The sequence below is a fragment of the Salmo trutta genome, chromosome 35 (assembly GCF_901001165.1).
Source record: "Salmo trutta chromosome 35, fSalTru1.1, whole genome shotgun sequence".
Taxonomy (NCBI): Eukaryota; Metazoa; Chordata; class Actinopteri; order Salmoniformes; family Salmonidae; genus Salmo; species Salmo trutta.
This window is the reverse complement of record NC_042991.1, coordinates 29,703,808-29,729,182: the sequence shown is the minus strand read 5'-3', so window position 1 is coordinate 29,729,182 and position 25,375 is coordinate 29,703,808. Positions and strand designations below refer to the sequence as shown.

At 40.8% G+C, this 25,375-nt stretch overlaps 1 protein-coding gene across 2 annotated transcripts; it reads right to left on the bottom strand.

Annotated features, from left to right (window-relative positions):
• Positions 1-1,172: 1,172 nt before the first annotated feature.
• si:dkey-12h9.6 (macoilin) lies at positions 1,173-17,746 on the bottom strand. 2 transcript variants are annotated; one of them, XM_029734141.1, is made up of 11 exons: positions 17,432-17,746; positions 14,597-14,738; positions 14,121-14,247; positions 13,590-13,725; positions 13,137-13,315; positions 11,082-11,577; positions 10,627-10,785; positions 9,421-9,594; positions 6,724-6,850; positions 5,382-5,559; positions 1,173-2,468 (listed from the first exon to the last, which is right to left on the bottom strand). In XM_029734141.1, the coding sequence occupies exons 1-11, from the start codon at positions 17,506-17,508 to the stop codon at positions 2,278-2,280; spliced, it is 1,986 nt and encodes a 661-aa protein (XP_029590001.1). In that variant the 5' UTR covers positions 17,509-17,746; the 3' UTR covers positions 1,173-2,277. The 2 variants fall into 2 exon arrangements, 1 of the variants encoding a protein (XP_029590001.1); XR_003871896.1 differs by lacking the exon at positions 6,724-6,850 and having other exon boundaries at positions 2,392-2,468.
• Positions 17,747-25,375: the final 7,629 nt, after the last annotated feature.

Genomic DNA, 25,375 nt, shown 5'->3' with positions numbered 1-25,375 from the left:
GGCTTGCTTCTGAAGCTAAGCAGGGTTGGTCCTAGTCAATCCATGGATGGGAGACCAGATGGTGTTGGAGGGCAAGTAGGAGGCACTCTTTTCTCTGGTCTAAAAAATATCCCAGTTCCCCAGGGCAGTGATTGGGGACCCTGTGTAGGGTGCTGTTTTTTGGATGGGACGTTAAACGGGTGTCCTGACTCTCTGAGGTCATTAAAGATCCCATTGCACTTATCGTAAGAGTAGGGGTGTTAACCCCGGTGTCCTGGCTAAATTCCCAATCTGGCCCTCATACAATCATGGCCACCTAATAATCCCCAGTTTCCAATTGGCTCATTCATCCCCCTCCTCTCCCCTGTAACTATTCCCCAGGTCGTTGCTGCAAATGAGAATATGTTCTCAGACAACTTACCTGGTAAAATAACGGTAAAATAAATAAGTATTCAACCCTTTTGTTATGTCAAGCCTAAATCATTTCAGGAGTAAAAATGGGCTTCATTAATAAGTTGCATGGAACTCACTCTATGTGCAATAATAGTGTTGAACATGATTTTTGAATGACTACCTCATCTCTGTACCCCACACATACAATTATCTGTAAGGTCCCTCAGTCAAGCAGTGAATTTCAAACTTAAGAAAAAGCAAGTTCTGTGGTAACTGGTTAATTTGTACATTTTTTTTTTATTATCAACTGTTTCATCAGAATTGTAAGAATACCTTGAGCCCTTGAACTATAATATGTATGTACTGCACAATCTTTAGTCACCAATGACGTTGTGCCCAAAGAACTTGTACTGTATTACACACACCAGTGTCATGCTGACAAAAACATTGATTTACTCAATTAAAGCAGTAAACTTCCATGTGAAAAGTACATCAAGCCTAAAAAGTATTGTTTTGATAGAAAACTGTAAACATTAAATCTAACAAAAAGAGACCAAAAAATGGTAAGATCAACTTCATTAGTATTCATCAATTTGAAAAACAATTCGGGGTGTGTTTTCAAATTCTTTACATTGTGTGTGTGTGTGTGTGTGTGTGTGTGTGTGTGTGTGTGTGTGTGTGTGTGTGTGTGTGTGTGTGTGTGTGTGTGTGTGTGTGTAAAAAAAAGACTACAAAAACATTACATATCACTTCAATTCAAACACATTACTGTCTCACATTAAATAGTGTTTTACCTCCTATTTTGAAAGTAATGTTTATAGGCACATTCAATTTACGGGTAATTTTGCACATCGCTACACAATTTTTGGTCCACAAAATTCCATGTTATATCCATGTTATTCACAATGCTGCCCAACTTTTATAGACAATATCAATTTTCAGATGACTTAACATGACTGGTAAATGGTACAGTGGCGTCAACCACATCTGGGTTCAAATACTATTTGAAATCTTTGAAATACTTTAGCGTTTGCTTTAGTCTGTCTCGAAGAGTTCAAACCCAGATGGTTTGGGTCTGGACTCTTGCAACTAAGCTATTGGTTCCATTGTTCCAGACAAGCTCAAGGAAGTATTGATTTCAAATAGTATTTGAACCCAGGTCTGGTACGACCTGATCATCTTTAACTTGAAGTGACACTGTCCAAAGGACCCAAAAGGTTGATAATCAAGGCCAGGGGTTTGTCCACTGGCAATACATGCATTGAATAAATGTTGCCCATCAATATAAGGCAAATGAATAGGAGAGAGAAACCGAAAACAACGACATAAGGACAGAGTTGCTAAGAGTGAGCTCAGACAGCCCAATCTCTTCCAACCTAATCTTGCTCAACCCAAATCACATTACACGGTACATTGTGCCAGGATTCTGAATTAAAAAGCCAATAGTGTCCTAACGGACGAGCATCTATGAAATGTCATATTTACTGTAGCCAAGGGAGCTCAATGTTACATTAACACATCACCTTAGGCATCAGTAATCTCACAAGTCCTCTGAACTCAAATACTTCTTCAGAGGAAAGACTGAGGAATATTTGCTTTGTGAATGAAGCACCTGTGAAGCAGCCAAAGGCTTTTTGTTTCCCACCTCGCCAATGATTTATGGAGGGTTACTGAGAAGGTAATCATCTCAGACAGTTTATGTTTTGTGAGAACTACCGTATACAAATCCTTGAGACTGAGAATGTTGTTGAGCACTGTGACATCGTCGCCACATCCAGGAAGTCTCTTGGGTGCTCTCCGTCTCTAGGAGATAGACGTGTTACAAGTGACTGCACAGACGGAGCCCTGCTCAAGAGAAGGCTTAAGATGGTCTACCGCATGTTTTCAACAGGTCGTGATGGATTCTTATTTCTTAAGACACTGGTACATCAGCGCCCGTGGGTTGAGCACATAGCGCTCTGAGTTGAGGAACTTGGTGAGGTACTGCGGTACGGCGGGCCGCGGCGTCATGAAGGACATGCCAGGACTGACGGCCATGACCTCGGCGATCTTCCGTTTCATCTCGCCAATCTCCTTATCCTGCTTGAGTACTTTTCCTGTGGGACAGAGGTACAGTAGAGTCATGATAAGCGACGGAGGAGTTACAGATTTAAAAAAAAAGATGTATTAAGTCACTGAATTACTGTAGCTAATCTCTCCTTACAGTGTGAAATCCTCACATAATAATCGGGCATACAGTATAAATGGAATATTCAAGCAAATCTTCCATTGATATCAATGCAAGATTTAAGCGAAAGTTCAAGCTACACGTGCATATCTCAAGTTGGCAATCGGCTAAATCAATGCTATATAGAACTATTACATAATTCTACAGAGCTATAACACAATTCTACAGAGCTATAACATAATTATATAAAGCTATAACACAATTCTATAAAGCTATAACATAATTCTACAGAGCTATAAAACAATTCTATAAAGCTATAACACAATTCTATAAAGCTATAACATAATTCTATAAAGCTATAACATAATTCTATAAAGCTATAACATAATTCTATAAAGCTATAACATAATTCTATAGACTTATAACATAATTCTATAAAGCTATAACATAATTCTATAAAGCTATAACATAATTCTATAAAGCTATAACATAATTCTATAGACTTATAACATAATTCTATAAAGCTATAACATAATTCTATAAAGCTATAACATAATTCTATAGACTTATAACATAATTCTATAAAGCTATAACATAATTCTATAAAGCTATAACATAATTCTATAAAGCTATAACATAATTCTATAAAGCTATAACACAATTCTATAGACTTATAACATAATTCTATAAAGCTATAACATAATTCTATAAAGCTATAACATAATTCTATAAAGCTATAACACAATTCTACAGAGCTATAACATAATTCTACAGAGCTATAACATAATTATATAGACCTATAAAATAATTATATAAAGCTATAAGACAATTCTATTAAGCTATAACATAATTATATAGACCTATAGCATAATTCTACAGAGCTATAACATAATTCTATTAAGCTATAACATAATTATATAGACTTATAACATAATTATATAGAACTATAACATAATTATATAAAGCTATAACATAATTCTATTAAGCTATAACATCATTATATAGACCTATAACATAATTATATAGACCAATAACATAATTATATAGAACTATAACATAATTCTATAAAGCTATAACATAATTCTATAAAGCTATAACATAATTATATAGACCTATGACATACTTCTATAGACCTATAACATAATTATATAAAGCTATGACATACTTCTATAGACCTATAACATAATTATATAGACCTATGACATAATTCTATAAAGCTTTGACACAGTACCAGTCAAAAGTTTGGACCCACCAACTCATTCAAGGGTTTTTCTTTATTTCTCATATTTTCTACATTGTAGTATAATAGTGAAGACATCGAAACTATGAAATAACACATATGGAATCATGGAGTAAGCAAAAAAGTGTTAAACAAATCAAAATATATTTAATATTTGAGATTCTTCAAAGTAGCCATCCTTTGCCTTGATGACAGCTTTGCACACTCTTGGCATTCTCTCTACCAGCTTCACCTGGAATTATTTTCCAACAGTCTTGAAGGAGTTCCCACATATACTGAGCACTTGGTGGCTGCTTTTCCTTCACTCTGCGGTCCAACTCATCCCAAACCATCTCAATTGGGTTGAGGTCGTGTGATTGTGGAGGCCCTTACACAGCCTATTTGAGGAGGCCCTCAAATAGCCCTTGCACAGCCTGGAGGTGTGTTGGGTCATTGTCCTGTTGAAAAACAAATTCTAGTCCCACTAAGCGCAAACCAGTTGGAATGGTGTATCGCTGCAGAATGCTGTGGTAGCCATGCTGGTTAAGTGTGCCTTGAATTATAAATCACTGACAGTGTCACCAGCAAAGCACCATCACACCTCCTCCTCCATGCTTCACGCTGAGAACCACACATGCGGAGATCATCCGTTCACCTACTATGTGTCAGATTTCCACTGGTCTAATGTCCATTGCTCCTGTTTCTTGGCCCAAGCAAGTCTCTTCTTCTTATTGGTGTTCTTTAATAGTGGTTTCTTTGCAGCAATTTGATCATGAAGGCCTGATTCACACAGTCTCCTCTGAACAGTTGATGTTGAGATGTGTCTGTTACTTGAACTCTATATTGCATTTATTTGGGCTGCAATTTCTGAGGCTGGTAACTCTAATGAACTTATCCTCTGCAGCAGAGGTAACTATGGGTATTCCTTTCCTGTGGCTGTCCTCATGAGAGCCTGTTTCATCATAAAACTTGACGGTTTTTGCCGACAGCACTTGAAGAAACGTTTAAAGTTCTTGAAATGTTGTGTATTGACTGACCTTCATGTCTTAAAGTAATGATGGACTGTCTTTTCTCTTTCTTTTTCTTTGAGCTGTTCTTGCCATAATATGGACTTTGTCTGTTACCAAATAGGTCTATCTTCTGTATACCACCCCTAACTTGTCACAACACAACTGATTGTCTCAAACGCATTAAGAAGGAATGAAATTCCACAAATACATTTTTAACAAGGCACACCTGTTAATTTAAATGCATTCATGAAGCTGGTTGAGAGGATGCCAAGAGTGTGCAAAGCTGTCATCAAGGCAAAGGGTGGCTACTTTGAAGAATCTCAAACATAAAATATATTTTGATTTGTTTAACACTTTTTTGGTTACTACATGATTCCATATGTGTTATTTCATCATTTTGATGTCTTCACTATTATTCTACAATGTAGAAAATAGTAAAAATAAAGACAAAACCTGGAATGAGTAGGTATGTCCAAACTTTTGACTGGTACTGTAATTCTATAGAGCTATAAAATATTTCTATAAAGCTATAACATAATTATAGAGCTATAACATAATTATATAAAGCTATAAAATGATTATATAGCTCTTTAACATAAATGGGGAGGGGGACCTTGTGTTATCTCCAGCTGCCTGCGGGTGTCTCCCAGGGCTGAGAACAGGTCCAGTTTGATACGCGTCTCGGCGCTCAGGTTGTACTCCAGGTGCTGAGCCTTGTCCTGCAGGGCCGACAGGGCAGAGAGCAGCACATCCTGCTCCTCCTGTTCCACACAACGATACTTCCCCAGGGCCTGGGATGGGATCAGGGAGAGAGACACTCGCAATAGCCCCATGGCTACATAGAAGCAGACTGGTTGGCACCCAAATGGATTAAGCTATGTTTCACTGTTGTTGTAAAGCAAAGCGATGGTGAAATGTAGCGAATTCAGTTTGGATGCCAGGCTAACACAGGAGCGTGGACCAACAGGGCAGTGTTCAGTAGGTACGATACAGGAGAACACGGTTTGGAATTGAGTGTAACGTGGTGGTTCTGCCTGGAGTTGTCCAATAAGAAACGATTGGTTTCGTTTTCCGTTTCAAAACTTTGTAAACCGTGTGTCCTACTGAACATGACCCTGGTGGTTTAGCAGTCATTCTGAGGTGCTTTTAACAGGATGTGCTTTGGTTCCCCAAACTTGTAGAATGCATTTTTTTTTTATACTCGTTTTTGTGTGCTGAAGAATTGCAACACCCTCATTAAAGCCATTTTCCCCAGTTCGGGAACCAATGCACCACATGACCACAATATCTATTTCCAACAGTGATGGTGGATTGGTGGATGGCCAGCCATTCAAAAAACAATGTGAGCTGAATATTTTTTCAAACGCTCTAAGGACATGATTCCTTCTTTGTTTTTTGTAAAAGAGGTTTTTAAATATTCACAAGTTAAGTGGAGGTAAAACAGTTGTATTGGGTTGAATTACTAAATAACTAACTAGTAACCTATGATGAATTCACTTTAAGATGTACAATGTTTTATGAAAGACTTGGCTTCTTCCTCTGCAATGTCTGCATGCTTCATGGAGTATATGTCACCACAAGAAAACAATAATCACAAACGACAAGATATTAAATATATGTGAAACGAATACAGTTAGCATACAGTATCGATGAATGCAAATACAATGTGCCCACATTACAGTACTTGAGTTCAGGCCAACACAAAAAAACTGATGATCTGAAAGTCCTCAAAGCACTGGCCCAAACACCATTTCCTGCTACTCAAATCCACAAACACAAATAATGACACAGATAGTCACACGCAACAAGCCACAAGTCTACAAAACGGCATATCCAAAAACACAAGACAACGGAGTATCACTTCAACAACGAGCAAGACGTGAAAACTCACAAACTCGACACGTACATTCGTACGGAACCCACTCATGTGAAAGAGTAGTATTTATTTTTTTTACCTCCACTTCATTCACTAGAGCTATTAGACGGCCCTCTTTCCCTTGACTCTCCAGCTGTAGTTGTTTGTACTCTGTCTCTAGATCTTTTTCTTTTTTCCTTAACATTAGGGTCACAGAGTGTTCCTGCCTAGTGTGGTGGAAGATAGAGAGAATAGTACATGCTTTGTTTCAGGCGGTCAGAGAGGTGCTGCTTATTTGTGGGATTGGGGAGGTGGGGTAGTCCAAACACAAAGAAACATGACATCATCAACAGCGAGCGATCTTGGGATTTTGGGAGGGGGGCATTTTGAAATCCATCTGTACTTTTGTTTGCGTAAAACAAATATTATACTTCACTAATTATTATGCTTTTTAACTATGATTGTTGTTACCGGCTGCAATGAAAAGAAAGTTAATAGTACAGCAAATAAAAGAAAGAAAGCAAGTGTTGGTGAAAATAGGAATGATCTGGAGCAGGGGTTCTCAGGGATCCATGGAGGTACTGCAGGGGGACCGCTGTCAGATCTCAAAATATATATCTTTTTTTATGAATATTACTAACAACAACAGATGAAATTAATTTTGGCCAAGCGATCCGATTAACTTTAGAGGGTGCTATACAATACAATATTATTAATCTACAATGTATGTTCTTAACCCTGGGCAACATGGGCCTGGGAGGGTCACAGGGTTATTGGTATCCACAGTACTCCACCAATTATATTTTTTCAACTCAATAGGTCTTGTATTGAATACTTCTCAATACATGAATGTACTGTAATTTCAACTAGAAAACTGCAACATTTTCGCTCTGATGCCAAGAGGCAGGCCTTTAAAATGTTCCTTCCTAGGGCCTGAAACTTGGTTAGTCCGGCCATGCACTACCGAAGTCATAGTAAAAGTCTTTGTATGCTATTTTTTGTGTTTTGATGATGAGGGTCCCTGATGAATTTTCTCCGACCCCAAAAAGTTTGAGAAGTTTGAGAACCACTGATCTGGAACATTGACTCAAACACTGCCTTCAGAGTATTCACGCTTTTTTCCAAATTTGTTGTGTTATAGCCTGAATTTAAAATGGATTAAATTGAGATTTAATGTTTACAAATTAATACAAAATGAAAAGCTGAAATGTCTTGACTCAATAAGTATTCAACCCCTTTGTTATGTCAAGCCTAAATCATTTCAGGAGTAAAAATGGGCTTAACAAGTCACATAATAAGTTGCATGGACTCACTCTGTGTGCAATAATAGTGTTGAACATGATTTTTTAATAACTACCACATCTCTGTACCCCACACATACAATTATCTGTAAGGTCCCTCAGTCAAGCAGTGAATTTCAAACACAGATTCAACCACAAAGACCAGGTAGGTTTTCCAATGCTTTGCAAAGAACGACGCCTATTGGTAGAAGGGTAAAAATTCAAAAACAGACAATGAATATCCCTTTGAGCATGGTGAAGTTTGGATGGGGTATCAATACACCCAGTCACTACAAAGATACAGGCGTTCTTCCTAACTCAGTTACCGGAGAGGAAGGAAACCGCTTTGGGATTTCACCATGAAACCAATGGTGACTTTAAAATAGTTACAGAGTTTGGCTGTGATAGAAGAAAACTTAGGATGGATCAACAACATTGTAATTACTCCACAATACTAACCTAAATGAGAGAGTGAAAAGAAGGAAGCCTGAACAGAACAAAAATATTCCAAAACATGCATCCTGTTAGCAACAAGGCACTAAAGTAATACCGCAAAGAAATGTGGCAAAGCAATTCACTTTTTATCCTGAATATAAAGTGTTAAGTTCGGGGAAAATCCAAAATAACACATTACTGTGTACCACTCTCCCTATTTTCAAGTATAGTGGTGGCTGCATCATGTTATGGGTATGCTTGTAATCGTTAAGGGCTGGGGAGTTTTCAGGATAAAAATGAAACGGAATGGAGCAATGATCACGGCAAAATCCTTGAGGAAAACCTGTTTCAATCTGCTTTCCACCAGACACTGTGTGATGAATTCACCTTTCAGCAGGACAATAACCTAAAACACAAGGCCAAATCTACACTGGAGTTGCTTACCAAGAGGACAGTGAATGTTCCTGAGTGGCCGAGTTACAGTTTTGACTTAAATCTACTTAAATCTATGGCAAGACTTGAAAATGGTTGTCTAGCAATATTCAACAACCAATTTGACAGAGCTTGAAGAATTTGTTTAATAATAATGGGCAAATATTGCACAATCCAGGTGTGGAAAGTTCTTACAGACTTACCCAGAAAGACTCACAGCTGTAATCGCTGTCAAAGGTGCTTCTACAAAGTATTGACTCAGGGGTGTGAATACATATGTAAATTAGATTTCTCTATTTCTTTTTCAATAAATTTGCTAAAATTTCTAAAAACATGTTTTCACTTTGTCATTATGGGGTATTATGTGTAGATGGGTGAAAAAATATTGAATCCATTTTGAATTCAGGGTGTAACACAACAAAATGTGGAATAAGTCAAGGGGTATAAATACTTTCTGAAGGCACTGTATATAGTGTGCACTACTTTTGACCATAGTCAAAAATAGTGAACTACATAGGGAATAGGGTGCCATTTGGGACGCACCCTCAATAGCATCTGAGGGTAAAGGTTATTGTGTAACATGCAAGTCATACATTTATATGCATTTGAATACAAAATAATGGCGGAAGGAGAGAGAGTGAGTGTCATACCTGTTTGGTAGACTACTACGAGCTAAGATGGCCGCCTCCTCTAGTTTGTGAGCCTGGAGTTCGGCCAGTTGTTTCTCTATGGAGAGCCTGGCCTCTGTCTCTGCTCTGGTCTTCTTCTCTAGCACGGCGCTGATCTGCTTATCTTTCTGCTTGGTCTTGGTCAGAGACAAGATCCTGAAACAGAGTCAAACCACAATGTTCTAGACCAGGGATGGGCAACTGCCGCATGCCCCCTTTTGTAGGCCTGAGGCCTGTGGGTACGCAAACTCATGAGCCACTAGTGGTGGCCCCCACCCCAATCAAAGTTGCCCATCCCTGTTCTAGACTAAAGGGAGTATTTGGTGTGTATCCTACATGGTACTCTATTCCCTACATAGTGCACTACATTTGACCAGAGCCCTATGGGCCCAATAAGGTGCATTTCGCATGCAGCATTGGTGTATGTGAATCAATACATTCCATTCCCACTAAATTGGTTAGAAGGTTCGAAACGTGAAAAAGATTTCAGCAGCACTTCATGGGATTCTCCAAAGCTAAAGTATAATTTCAGCCAGTAGTTTTGGAAGAAGTGCTCACGAGCCAAAACGGGTCCCTGAAAATGTTGCACAATTGGGTACCACGTAATTAATTTCATGTTCCGTCCTGTTTTTTTGGGCAATTTGTAGGAAATGTTTGGAATTCCAATGTGTAAAATATGTTATGAATTTGTAAGTGCTTAAGATCCCGGACTGCATCTTTAACATAGTTAGTTATTTCATTTTAGTATAATCACATTATTGCATCAAGGTACTACACCACATAGCTTACTTGTGCTAACCTGGCTTGAGTACAATACTCAGTGTAATAGTGCCATATGTGGAGGGTGGTGGGGTAGAGGGGGGACATGACATAACATTTCAAACAGAGTGTCAGTGCATATGATAATTAGAAACAGTAAATATTTTATTGTCACATCCACTAGAGGTGCAGGGAAAAGTGTTGTTTTACAGTGTAGAATTACGACATATCTATAGATGTTTCACCTTGTCCGCTCGGGTATTCAAACAAGGGACCTTTCGTTTACTGGCCCAATGCTCTACCCACTAGGCTACCTGCCTACTAACCAGCAGAGGGAGCCAAAAACAGTGTATGGCAGACATACAGGGCAATAGGGTCACGATGCGAGGCAAAACAAAATAGACCATAAAATGCAATGTTATCACTCACTTGCTCTGGAGCAGCTCGTTGTTCTGCCTGAGCAGAGACACCTCGGGCCTCAGGCTGTGCTCGCTGTTGGTCAGGTTGCAGACGTGGCTGCGCAGCTCCTGCTCACCTTGTCTGCTGGCCTGCAGCTCGCCCTTCAGCCTCCTCATCTCCTGCTCCAGCCTGGGAAATGGGGGAGAGGGGGAGGGAGAAGGGGTAGGGGTAGGGGAGAGAAGGAGGTAGAGAGAGGGAGGGAAATCGATAGAGGGAGGTAGAGAGAGAGAGGGAGGTGAGAGAGAGGGACGTAGAGAGAGAGGGAGGTGGAGAGATAGGGAGGTGGAGAGAGAGGGAGGTGGAGAGGGAGTGGAAAAGAGATATGGGGGAGGTAGAGAGAGAGGTAGAGAATAAGAAGAGAACCATCACTCTGTGTGTCTCCAAAGACAATGAAATCAAAGTGAACGGCGGCGGAGTATCCCTACTTGGTGATTTGGTCAGCGTGAGGATTTGACGCGGCGGGGCCCTTGTCTGCGGCGTGCCGATTGGGGCTGACCGTTTTGGCCCCGTTCTTCTGCTTCCTTTCAGCCCTGCCAGTGGGAGGAGGCGAAGGGATGCTAGCGGCGCCAGGGGACATTTTGCGTGCTTTGGGGGAGGAGGATGAGCTTTTGGCGGCACGGGGGACTTTGCCGCCTTGCTCCTCCTGAGGTAGATTTTCGGTGGTGGCCGAAGACTCAGTCGACCCTCCTGTCGACCTTCCTCCTGTCCCACCGTCGGTGGGGGGGTCTCTGGGTTTGGAGGACGGGGGTGGCTGGGGATTTGAGTCTCCCAGCGTTGTTGCCTCCACACCCCTCTCGGTCCCTCCCTGCTCCACCCCGCTGTGGATCTGGAGGCAGTCCATGGTGAGTCTCTCGTCAGACGCCACAGCACCGTTCTGACACTGGTACTGACTGGACTCAGGTTTAGGCCTCCACTTTGAGTCTGTAGAGCGAAAGAGCTATATTTCAAAGACAATATCTAGCTACAGAGTATTGAACTCACAGTGAGATGTAACATTTATCTACTTCCTACACGCACAGGGATATTAAAGTGGAGCATTAACTAAAAATTTCCTCCTTTGGCATTATATGAGTTCCAAATGGCTCCACTTTCTCTATGTACTGAACTGCCTTACCAGGGCCCATCTAAAGGGTTTAACTTGAGAACAACTGCCTTACCAGGTCCCATCTAATGGGTTTAACCTGAAAACAACTGCCTTACCAGGGCCCATCTAAAGGGTTTAACCTGAAACCAACTGCCTTACCAGGGCCCATCCAAAGGGTTTAACCTGAAAACAACTGCCTTACCAGGGCCCATCTAAAGGTTTTAACCTGAAAACAACTGCCTTACCAGGGCCCATCCAAAGGGTTTAACCTGAGAACAACTGCCTTACCAGGGCCCATCTAATGGGTTTAACCTGAAAACAACTGCCTTACCAGGGCCCATCTAAAGGTTTTAACCTGAAACCAACTGCCTTACCAGGGCCCATCTAAAGGGTTTAACCTCAAACCAACTGCCTTACCAGGGCCCATCCAAAGGGTTTAACCTGAAAACAACTGCCTTACCAGGGCCCATCCAAAGGGTTTAACCTGAAAACAACTGCCTTACCAGGGCCCATCTAAAGGGTTTAACCTGAAACCAACTGCCTTACCAGGGCCCATCTAATGGGTTTAACCTGAGAACAACTGCCTTACCAGGGCCCATCTAATGGGTTTAACCTGAAAACAACTGCCTTACCAGGGCCCATCTAAAGGGTTTAACCTGAAACCAACTGCCTTACCAGGGCCCATCCAAAGGGTTTAACCTGAAAACAACTGCCTTACCAGGGCCCATCTAAAGGTTTTAACCTGAAAACAACTGCCTTACCAGGGCCCATCCAAAGGGTTTAACCTGAAAATAACTGCCTTACCAGGGCCCATCTAAAGGGTTTAACCTGAAACCAACTGCCTTACCAGGGCCCATCCAAAGGGTTTAACCTGAAAACAACTGCCTTACCAGGGCCCATCTAAAGGTTTTAACCTGAAAACAACTGCCTTACCAGGGCCCATCCAAAGGGTTTAACCTGAAAATAACTGCCTTACCAGGGCCCATCTAAAGGGTTTAACCTGAAACCAACTGCCTTACCAGGGCCCATCTAAAGGGTTTAACCTGAAAACAACTGCCTTAGCAGGGCCCATCCAAAGGGCTTAACCTGAAAACAACTGCCTTAGCAGGGCCCATCCAAAGGGCTTAACCTGAAAACAACTGACTTACCAAACAAAGTAGTACTACCATTGGGGAATCATCTCATAACAGTGTAAAACAGTGCAGAAATGAATGAGTAGAAGCACAATCTCCGCTGTACTTACTGCCGTTGCAGCTGTACTTACTGCCGTTGGTGTATGTGATACTCTTGGGGTAAAGCTGTACTTACTGCCGTTGGTGTATGTGATACTCTTGGGGTAAAGCTGTACTTACTGCCGTTGGTGTATGTGATACTCTTGGGGTAAAGCTGTACTTACTGCCGTTGTCATCTGTGATGCTCTTGGGGTAAAGCTGCAGGCCCAGAGGTAGGGACTGTTCCAGGAGGTGCATATGGAAGTTGTTTTCGCTCTGCACAGCTTTCTGCGTCCGCAGTTTGAAGATGCTGGTGAAGTAACATGTGGCGTCGAACCCCAGATAGACAACAGGGTAGCCAATGCTGGGGGGAAGGGGGGAGCGGGAGAGAGAAAATAAATATTAAATAATGGCCTACATTATTGTGTGTCATGATGACAAACACATGCATGAGCAGAGTACGCCACTTGTGATTCATTGCGATTTTAAGACGTTAGCTTAAACCCACTCAATTCAAGCGGTTGTGAAAATCCTTGGCATTTAGAAAGTATCTACAGCGTATACACTGGGTTTGTTTGGAAGATTCTGCTCGAGGGTGAACATTTGGTGAGAAGTGCTTTGTGTTTCAATCGACCTACCAGTGCGCAGCGAAGAGATGAGACAGGTTGGCGTGGGAGTTGTTCAGATCTTTGAGCCTCAACGAAGCATCCGTGTACACCAGCATCACCCACAGGGACACCCACAGGGACACCGTTGACATACAGATGCCTTTCTCTGAGAAGAATAAATCAATTATTATAAAAAAACATCACAACTAACCAAGAGAAAATACTAAGCTTATGTTCATTGCCAGTGTAGCTACCATCAGAACTGTGCTTTTACAAACAAAACAGCATAATGCGGTTCCATTTCTCTGTAACGGGTTGAAACATTAAATTACGTCCATTTTCATAATTTTTATTATAAATAGCAGATTTCATAATTGTAAATGTTTACATAATGGAAGGTTTCACCTGTTACCGGAATGGTTTGTTTCAACTCTTTACAGAAACGTGTGACTTGTTAGACAACAATTAAATAACATTCTACATTATCCTTATCTAAGGCATTCCACAGCTAGGCAATACAATACATATTGTTAAGCTGTAAAACAGGCTTGATATACTTACCTGTGTGCCAAATGTAATTGAATAAGACATAGGTGCTGGCTGCGAAGAACAACCAGTGGAGGGGAACAAAAATGAAACAAAAGATGTCCAGGGTGAACGCCGCACACACAAACACCACACAAATCACCTGCAACAGAGAGACATTATGTTGGTGCTGTGTTGGACAGCTACATTTTATTCTGTCTGCTTGAGTTTCGAACAAGAAGACAATGGCTGTCGTATATAACAGGTTTATAACATTTATATAACAGGTTGCAAGGCCTAAAACTATTTTCAACAATATTTTGATCTCAATACTTTACTGTTATTAACTTCCATCTAGTAGACCATTAAGGTAGGGGCTGTATCCCTAATGGCACCCTATTCCCTTTAATATAGGGCACTACTTTCAAAAGTAGGGTTCTAGTCAAAAGTAGTGCACTACATTATAGGGAATAGGGTGCCATTTGGAATACAAGCTAACTGATAGTCCTCACCAGCCCATGGCAGTGGAAAGTGGTGTAGACGCTCCTGAAGAATAGCCAACAGGGCCACAGGTATTCCAATCGAAATTCCAGTATAAAATCTGCCAGGAGCACCAGAGTCCACACGATCATAAACTTCAGAAAGGTGTAAGCGCTGCAAAACAGGCATAAGAGGAGGATATGAAGAGTTTCATTCCAAAACGCTATATATCCATTTTCAGAAATGTTGGTAAATTCTTTTTTTTTGTTTAAAGAACTATGGGGAAAAATTGCAAGATTATGTTATAATACTTTTATTGCATCAAATGGTTGTTTTATGCAACATAATAGAGTATTCTGTTAACTATTGTGTGTGTGTTCTACTGAGGATGGGCCTCTGGGAGATAATACTGACAGGAGATTTACGATGTCTTTTGGGTGATAAAACCTAAAGAGCATTCCAGAGGATGAGTTAATGTTTCTGTTCAATACAAGGCCAGACACTGGTCTCTACACAATGAAAACTGTTGACACAGCAGATACTGTCTGCTATGTATTATAGGTATCTTTCATACAAATCTTAACCTTGTGACCAATTCTATATATCTGTTGTTCGTCATGTAGGTTGAAAGGGGTGTATCTTGGCTATAAAAGACCTTTGTACTTTTGTCTCGGGGCTCTCAACGAATCATCTGAGCGTGAATCGTCGACCAGCCATGACCAGCCATCATTATCGTAGAGCACTCAATCGATTCACTTTATATGTGTGCGTTGTATTGACCTGCTCCCTTATTAATAAGTGATTAAAGATTTAGTTTAAGTATAACTCTGACTTGTGTGATAAGTTTATCTCTCCTCATTTGATAGTAAAGAAATGAACCACCACAGAACTTAGGAAAGAGACTGGTGTGTTTTTTCACTATCTAATCATGGCATTGGGTTGTTCAACGACAGACATGTATTTGTTTGAAACCTATCACTTGATTGTTTCATTTCATAGAGACAAACAATCACATTTTGTTGAAAAACCCCCAGATATATCCGCCTCAAAAAGTTAGCATTGCAAGGTTTTACACCGTCTAATGTTACAAATAATGACATTTTTTGTAACGAGCTGTACAAATGATACATTTGTGACATCATATTTAAAAAAAATATATATATATATATTTTAAAATGAATCAGTACAGTAATATGAGATGGTGGGTGGTGGACCATTCTTGATACAAACGGGAAACTGTTACAGTTCTTGACTCAAACCGGTGAGCTACCATACCCCATTCAAAGACACTTCAATCTTTTGTCTTGCCCAGTCATTCTCTGACACAAACACAATCCATGTCTCAATTGTCTCAAAGCTTGAAAATCAATTAATAACCCCCCCCCTTCTCCTCCCCTTCATCTACACTGATGGAGGTGGATTTACCAAGTGACATCAATAAGGGATCATAGCTTTAACCTGGATTCACCTAGTTAGTCTATGTCATGGAATGAGCAGGTGTTCCTAATGTTTTGTACACCCAGTGTAGTGTTTTGCAACAAAAGAGGACAGTCATATTTTACACACTGGTTACCATAAGCATTCATTTCTGATGAAAAAACACAAGTGTGAAAATTAGTGGATATAACTTTTTGTAAATAAAATCTTCTGATGTAAAATGTGTGTGTTATAATTTTATTGAAATAATGGTAAAAATGTCATGCTGATGATCTGTGATTGAAGGTTAAAAAAAAAGTTAATCTACTGGAAGAGCTAAATGTAGCTTATTTCTCACGATATAGGCCTAAGCCTGTCATTATCATGCATTTGGCAGGAATATTAGCAAACTGTGAAAGACACTGTTACTTTTATGTAAAAAGTGTGCACAACATTTTGAAGTCTTGCGTCAATAAATATAATAAACAGACTTACACATATAAAGCTTCATTAAATTAGGTGATCATACACTCATATAGGGATTCATCTCATTAGGCAAATATTGTAATCACGAAACATTACATTATTTAACATTTGGGAACATAACCTAGTTTTATATAGGCTATCATCTTGTAGAAAATAGACACTTGGATAAGATAATGCCTGCATTCTCTCATTATAGACTACACTCCTGTCTTGTTTTCAACAACTCCTTTGTTCGTGCGCTCGACACCTCCATAGCGTACTGTTATTACAGCAACCCCCTTTTTGTTTGGTAACCATGACGACGTTTCATCCGCGACACTGGGTACCCACCCCCCCACACACACACACAAAAAGGAGAGGAAAGAGGAGATGATCTCAATTGAAATGTATATTGTAGTCCTTTTACCAGACACGCAGAGCAACTTCCAGTTAGTGCATTCATCCACGGAACAGCGCTTTGTCTCGTCACAAAGGGGACACTGCGAATTCTCTATTGGTCTAGACACGCTGTCTGTAACTAAATGCCTGAAATGGCTACCTGGTCGTAACATAATATTGTACGAATAGGTTTAAGAAGGCCTATATCTATTAAGGTCAGAGCATATAATAATAATAATAATAATAATAATAATAGCCTACACGATTTTCATTCTGATTATTGTAGCATAATTGAATGGTTAGCCTTCAAATGAGAGAAGATAGCCTGAATCATGTACTGTAAAAACTACCCACATCACGTAGCAAAGGTTTCTTTTTCAAGTTGACTCCGCTATAATGTTTGTAGGCCTATTTAGCAACCACAATGCCCTTTTCCATATCATACAGCGTCCAAGAGTAGGCTAAAGGGAAGAAGCAATTATTGTGATAAAAATAGACATCAGGTGAGAATGACGAAGATGCGCATTACACAAAGCCTAGCAACAACAAAAGCAACGGCATCCGGTCGATGCGTCACCTCACTATACCTTTCAGATATCTCCTCCGTAATTTTTATCTTTTTCATTTTCCGTAGCTTGCTTGCGTCCACATAACGTTTCTTCATTGTATGGCTTCTATTCCTCGTGCCCTAATAAACCGCAAAAAGCGGCAATCAATGTAGAAAAAAACGAATATGGATGGCCTTGTTAGAAAACAACCTGATATTTTGAGGCTTTGTGTATGAATGAAACTCCACCTCGGATGCTGCTGTGCGCATGTGCAATACTTCGACATCTCAAAGCGCGCGATGGAGACAGCCCTCACATGACTACTATACGGAATCACTGGGACGCTGCTACCCTAAACCCTAACCTTAATCCCTACCCCTAACCTTAACCCCTACCTTAACCATTTTAAATGTATACTTCAAATGGGATAGGGACGTACCAAGGATTCCGGATAGCACTAACCCTTGCTGTGGCCACCCGCTACATCCTTGTATTATACGTCAGAGGCTACACCGAGCTGAGGGGAGAATCATAGTACTTAGGCTATGAAAAATGTTTGAAAGCAAAGAGAAACGGCCCAATAGTCGAGGAGCTGGACAAGGACGACCAAATATTCCCCTTTCAGGTCCGGTGCGAAATCTTGCTATCAGCTCTCTCACCTGATACATTTTGAGTTAAAGGGATTATTCCAGGTGTCTTCTAGGCCTATATGTGTCTCCTCATAGCCCTATTCGGATGATTAGTTTTCATGTAAGGAGTATACTTTTTTTAAATAGAGGAAAGTAGAGAACAGCTGTGTAGGCCACATGTAGACCTACTAAATAGCTCTAAACGTCAATTTACAGTAGTAGGAACTTAAACCTGGTCCGGAGCCTTTATCATTGGTATGCTCATCAGGGTTGGGGTCAATTCCATTTTACATTTACATTTTACATTTTAGTCATTTGGCAGACGCTCTTATCCAGAGCGACTTACAGTAGTAATTCCATTTCAATTCGGTCAATTCTGGAAGTGCATTTAGGCATAACTTCAAACATGTCAGCCTCAGCTGTAAGTGCATAGATCATAAACGTGCAAAAGATATATTCAACATATTCATAAAGTCTTTAGGTAGTTACTATTCACTTACGTCCCTCCCCAATAATTTGTGTGTCCGAAATGGCATGCTATTCCATATAGTGAACTGCTTTTGACCAGGGCCCATGGCTTTGGTCAAAATAGTGCACTAGGGCATACCCACTCAACACAGACTCAGTTCAACGTCTAGTTTTGATTTACATTTGGTTGACTTATCAACTAAGGTGAATTCAACGTGAAATTAACCCAAAATGTCACCATGCCATTAGATTTGGGTTAAAAGTTGGGTTAAAAAGAAAATACAAAATGCTCTTATGTTGATTACTTTTTGCAAATCCAATTAGTTTTCCATGTTGATTCAACGTCATCACAGACACATTCAGACACAGACATGGTTATCTGGTGAATTCAATTTTATTGTTCTGTCTGTGCAACTATCCAGCCATATTTGAAAAACATGCTTTGTGTGCTTGTGTCATCTTTTGTCCTTACAATCAACATTGCTACCTGCCCTAGACTATGGCGACGTCAGAGTGTAAAACAGCCAACTTAACCAATTGCTTAATCAGCGTTATTCTGTGAGTTGAGTGGACTTCAAACAAGAATTTGAGCTAATGTGTTAAAGTTTGTTATCACAACAAACTCTGCTCGAAAGCGAGCTGAATTTTAAAAAAGCTTGTTGAGTAAATTACAAATGTATGTTTTCTCAAGACAACTCAAAACCACGCCATCATTATGATATTTCCCAGCATGCTTTATTGCAGGTTGATTTTCAGAACTGTTTGTTCCAATACCTGTGTTTTTGCATAGAAAAATTAATGGTAAATAATGTATTGTGTCATTTTGGATTCACTTGTATTGAAAAGAAGAATATAATATGTTTCTACACACTTCTGCATTAATATGGACGCTACCATGATTACGGATAATCATTAGTGAATCATGAATAATGATGAGTGAGAAAGTTACAGAGAAATGAATACCATACCCCCCCAAACAATTCTAACCTCCCCTTAGCATGCCTTAGTATGTTAGCATGTCTTGGGGTAGGATCTTTCTGGCTCTGTAACTTTCTCACTCATCATTATTGATGATTTATTCATAGTTGCATCCACATTAATGTGTTTAGAAACATATTATATACTGCTCAAAAAAATAAAGGGAACACTTAAACAACACAATGTAACTCCAAGTCAATCACACTTCTGTGAAATCAAACTGTCCACTTAGGAAGCAACACTGATTGACAATACATTTCACATGCTGTTGTGCAAATGGAATAGACAACAGGTGGAAATTATAGGAAATTGCAAGACACCCCCGATAAAGGAGTGGTTCTGCAGGTGGTGACCACAGACCACTTCTCAGTTCCTATGCTTCCTGGCTGATGTTTTGGTCACTTTTGAATGCTGGCGGTGCTTTCACTCTAGTGGTAGCATGAGACGGAGTCTACAACCCACACAAGTGGCTCAGGTAGTGCAGCTCATCCAAGATGGCGCATCAATGCGAGCTGTGGCAAGAAGGTTTGCTGTGTCTGTCAGCGTAGTGTCCAGAGCATGGAGGCGCTACCAGGAGACAGGCCAGTACATCAGGAGACGTGGAGGAGGCCGTAGGAGGGCAACAACCCAGCAGCAGGACCGCTACCTCCGCCTTTGTGCAAGGAGGAGCAGGAGGAGCACTGCCAGAGCCCTGCAAAATGACCTCCAGCAGGCCACAAATGTGCGTGTGTCTGCTCAAACGGTCAGAAACAGACTCCATGAGGGCCCGACGTCCACAGGTGGTGGTGGTGCTTACAGCCCAACACCGTGCAGGACGTTTGGCATTTGCCAGAGAACACCAAGATTGGCAAATTCGCCACTGGCGTCCTGTGCTCTTCACAGATGAAAGCAGGTTCACACTGAGCACATGTGACAGATGCCATGGAGAACGTTCTGCTGCCTGCAACATCCTCCAGCATGACCGGTTTGGCGGTGGGTCAGTCATGGTGTGGGGTGGCATTTCTTTGGGGGGGCCGCACAGCCCTCCATGTGCTCGCCAGAGGTAGCCTGACTGCCATTAGGTACCGAGATGAGATCCTCAGACCCCTTGTGAGACCATATGCTGGTGCGGTTGGCCCTGGGTTCCTCCTAATGCAGGACAATGCTAGACCTCATGTGGCTGGAGTGTGTCAGTAGTTCCTGCAAGAGGAAGGCATTGATGCTATGGACTGGCCCGCCCGTTCCCCAGACCTGAATGTGAGTGTGACTCCAAATCCAGACCTCCATGGGTTGATAAATTGGATTTCCATTGATTATTTTTGTGTGATTTTGTTGTCAGCACATTCAACTATGTAAAGAAAAAAGTATTTAATAAGATTATTTCATTCATTCAGATCTAGGATGTGTCATTTTAGTGTTCCCTTTATTTTTTTGAGCAGTGTATTATTATTTACAATAAAAGTGACTCCAAAATGACACAATCAATTATTTACCATTAATTTCTATTGGGCACAAAATAATCTGAAACACAACCAAAACAAACTGCAAATGCGTCCAACACGTTTGTAGAGTCACAAGCTTGATGTAGTCATTGTGTGCATTGTAGTCATATGAACACTGAATGCTCTGGCTCAAATACAAATTATAATAATATATGTTAAAAATATACTCCATCAGAGGATTCCCCAATGCAACAAATGGATATTTGTGTGTATGTGAGGACTGCTCGAGCCTGGCAAAGAAGTGGAGCTGCAACCACCCTCAAGTTGCCACCTGATGTCCAAGTGCACCAATTGATCTCCTGACCTGAGACACCATGAGATGATAGGCTCACCTGTCAACTTAATGAATCAACTTCACTTTAATTAATATAGCTGGAAGCTGTACGGTTGTATTTAAGCCGTTTCTATCCTCCCTACAGAACAAATTAGACTAGGAACATTTAAAGTTTGATTGTTGGAGGACTGGTTTGCTGGACGGCCATGTGTATCATAATGACTTGTAGTTTACATTTTGACTCAAGCATCAAACTCCAAGTACACTTTTATTTTTACAACTTCATTCAAGATTTAAAAAATAATAATATGTATCAAGGACATGATAAGAGTTTGCAATGTTATGCAAAGACACAAGTGCAGCCACTTAACAAGGCCACTGAGCTATGTGTTAAAAACAACTTGGTATACAGCTGAAGGAAGGGCATGGAGGAATGTAACCACTCTCAACTGATCAACGTGATAGTTTTAAACATATTTGGAGGCAACACAAAGTTTGTTTACAAAAACTCAAAACATTTAGTAATACAACCTTTGCAATATGATGGGGTTCTAAGCTCATGGTACATTTAAAAGGTATATTCTCCAAGAATAAATAGGTATTCATTGAAATTACCATTGAGCAGCATTACATATCCCAGATTGTGCCTTTAAAATAAAAGGGTGCAGTGTTGTTCATTGGCCCAGAGAGGTCAGTATTGTATAGAGTTAACTTGAGTAGTTATAGCATGACTTGTTTGAAAAAATGTTTGATAAAAAAACATTCAAGGACAACCAAATTAAGTGATGTGTCGTTTACATAGTGGGGTTCGTTGTGACCTTCCTCTATACATTATACACTTTCTACTACCAGCCAATCACCGTGCTCATCAATGGTGTAGACGGTTTGAAAGTTAGTTTAAAGTATACTGTAGCTGTTGGGTGACTGGGTTGAGTGATTCTCTTGCTGAACAGTACTGTGGACTTGGGACTACATGATATGTACAGTGGGGGAAAAAAGTATTTGATCCCCTGCTGATTTTGTACGTTTGCCCACTGACAAAGAAATTATCGGTCTATAATTTTAATGGTAGGTTTATATGAACAGTGAGAGACAGAATAACAACCAAATAATCCAGAAAAAAAATGCATGTCAAAAATGTTATAAAATGATTTGCATTTTAATGAGGGAAATAAGTATTTGACCCCTCTGCAAAACATGACTTAGTACTTGGTGGCAAAACCCTTGTTGGCAATCACAGAGGTCAGACGTTTCTTGTAGTTGGCCACCAAGGATTTTGTCCCACTCCTCTTTGCAGTTCTTCTCCAAGTCATTAAGGTTTTGAGGCTGATGTTTGGCAACTCGAACCTTCAGCTCCCTCCACAGATTTTCTATGGGATTAAGGTCTGGACACTGGCTAGGCCAATCCAGGACCTTAATGTGCTTCTTCTTGAGCCACTCCTTTGTTGCCTTGGCCATGTGTTTTGGGTCATTGTCATGCTGGAATACCCATCCACGACCCATTTTCAATGCCCTGGCTGAGGGAAGGAGGTTCTCACCCAAGATTTGATGGTACATGGCCACATCAAATGATGCAGTGAAGTTGTCCTGTCCCCTTAGCAGAAAAACACCCCGAAAGCAAAATGTTTCCACCTCCATGTTTGACGGTGGAGATGATGTTCTTGGGGTCATAGGCAGCATTCCTCCTCCTCCAAACACGGCGAGTTGAGTTGATGCTAAAGAGCTCCATTTTGGTCTCATCTGACCACAACACTTTCACCAGTTGTCCTCTGAATCATTCAGATGTTCATTGGCAAACTTCAGACGGGCATGTATATGTATTCTTGAGCAGGGGGACCTTGCGGGCGCTGCAGGATTTCAGTCCTTCACGGCGTAGTGTGTTACCAATTGTTTTCTTGGTGACTATGGTCCCAGCTGCCTTGAGATCATTGACAAGATCCTCCCGTGTAGTTCTGGGCAGATTCCTCACCGTTCTCATGATCATTGTAACTCCACGAGGTGAGATCTTGCATGGAGCCCCTGGCTGAGGGATAATAACAGTTCTTTTGTGTTTCTTCCATTTGCGAATAATCGCACCAAATGTTTTCACCTTCTCACCAAGCTGCTTGGCGATGGTCTTGTAGCCCATTCCAGCCTTGGAGAGCTCTTTGGTCTTGGCCATGGTGGAGAGTTTGGAATCTGATTGACTGATTGCTTCTGTGGACAGGTGTCTTTTTTACAGGTAACAAGCTGCGGTAAGGAGCACTCCCTTTATGAGTGTGCTCCTAATCTCAGCTCGTTACCTGTATAAAAGACACCTGGGAGCCAGAAATCTTTATGATTGAGAGGGGGTCAAATACTTATTTCTCTCATTAAAATGCAAATCAATTTATAAGTCTTCCCTGTGGCTCAGTTGGTAGAGCATGGTGTGTGCAACGCCAGGGTTGTGGGTTCAATTCCCACGGGGGGCCAGTACAAAGATATGTACATTTCCAATTGCTTCCTTCTAAATGAAAACAATTCCACATATGGATTATCCAGGCATAAATGATCAGTCTGAAAGATCATTGGGCTACACTATATATTCAAAAGTATGTGGACACTACTTCAAATGAGTGGATTTGGCTATTTCAGCCACACCCTTTGCTGACAGGAATATAAAATTGAACACACAGCCATGCAATGTACATAGGCAAACACTGGCAGTAGAATGGAGAAGAGCTAGGGGCAGCAGGTAGCCTGGGGCAGCAGTTTTCCTAGTGATTAGAGTGTTGGACTAGTAACTGAAAGGTTGCAAGATTGAATCCTTGAGCTGACAAGGTAAAAATCTGTTGTTCTTCCCCTGAATAAGGCAGTTAACCTACTGTACCTAGGCCATCATTGAAAATAAGAATTTGTTCTTAACTGACTTGCCTAGTTAAAAAAAGAGCTCTGTGATTTTCAATGTGGCACTGTCACATGATGTCAAGTTTCTGCCCCTAGAGTTAACCTGGTCAACTGTAAATGCTGTTGTGAAGTGGAAACCTCTAGAGCAACCACTGAGTTCCAAACTGCCTCTGGAAGCAACGGCAACACAAGAACTGTTCATCTGGAGCTTCATGAAATAGGTTTCCATGGCCGAGCAGCTGCATAGAAGCCTAAGAACCTGACTAGTTCTCTCTAGGAGTCTAAGGCCTAGCTAAATGGTCTGGAACCTGACTAGTTCTGTCTAGGGGTCTAAGGCCTAGCTACATGGCCTAGAACCTGATTTGATGTGTCCATAAATGTGAGAGGTAAGCATGTGTGACCAGGTTTTGAATGCACGTACCCAGGAGACAGCCACCTTACCTTAAGTCCAGCTCCCTCTTGACCTCTTGATCCAGGCGGATTATTATTTGTTCAGATGGTGGTGAATATAAATTTCTTAGTTACATCATGATAAGCAGTTCTACAATAAACAGTGGGTAATCTGGAAACTTCATCAAAAGGCATTGGCATAATAGGCTTACTGGGGTTGTTGTTGGCTGTCTGTGCTGGGGCTAGTCTCACTGTTCCTCTGGCGTCTTTCTCTCTCCCTCAGAGCAGGAACAAGGAAGCCCAAGCTAGTACCTGCTCAATGAACCACAGCCCCTGGAACCAAAGAGAGATCAGCAATACACTCCCTCCTCCTCCACCACCTCTCTCAGAGCCACATACTGCACAGACATGGCACATCTGGAGCACTGGCAACATCACCTGAAAACAGCTCCTTCTACTCCTATAATAGTCACAGACAGACAGACAGACAGACAGACAGACAGACAGACAGACAGACAGACAGACAGACAGACAGACAGACAGACAGACAGACAGACAGACAGACAGGTTCAAATAGAATTTGTTTTCTTTCAAATATGTTAAGATTTTGATTGAGTCAAGCGTAGCTAAAGTATTTGAATAGACAGATTCCATTGTCTACATGATCATCAGATCAGAGACACATGGATAACTTAAGCAGAACTGTAAATACTTGTCATGGATGGTTGTTAGTTTTGTGGGAGACCAGACATTGAGACTTGTAAGGTCTAATTTGTTAATAAATGGACGACTTAGAGAATATACCATATTTCAGATGCTTTCCAGATATTAGGCTGAGTTAAAGTAATCATCTGACCCCAGGGGAAAGGTAGGAGGGTTTCTTCAATTTCCTGCCTTC

Excerpts from the sequence above, each read along its gene's own strand:
- si:dkey-12h9.6 (XM_029734141.1), bottom strand. The coding sequence starts at position 17,508 with ATGAAGAAACGTTATGTGGACGCAAGCAAGCTACGGAAAATGAAAAAG. Across the intron at positions 11,578-13,136 it reads CATCACAGATGACAACGGCA|ACTCAAAGTGGAGGCCTAAA; the intron begins GTAAGTACAGCT and ends TTCGCTCTACAG. Across the intron at positions 2,469-5,381 it reads GCAGCTGGAGATAACACAAG|GAAAAGTACTCAAGCAGGAT; the intron begins GTCCCCCTCCCC and ends TCTGTCCCACAG.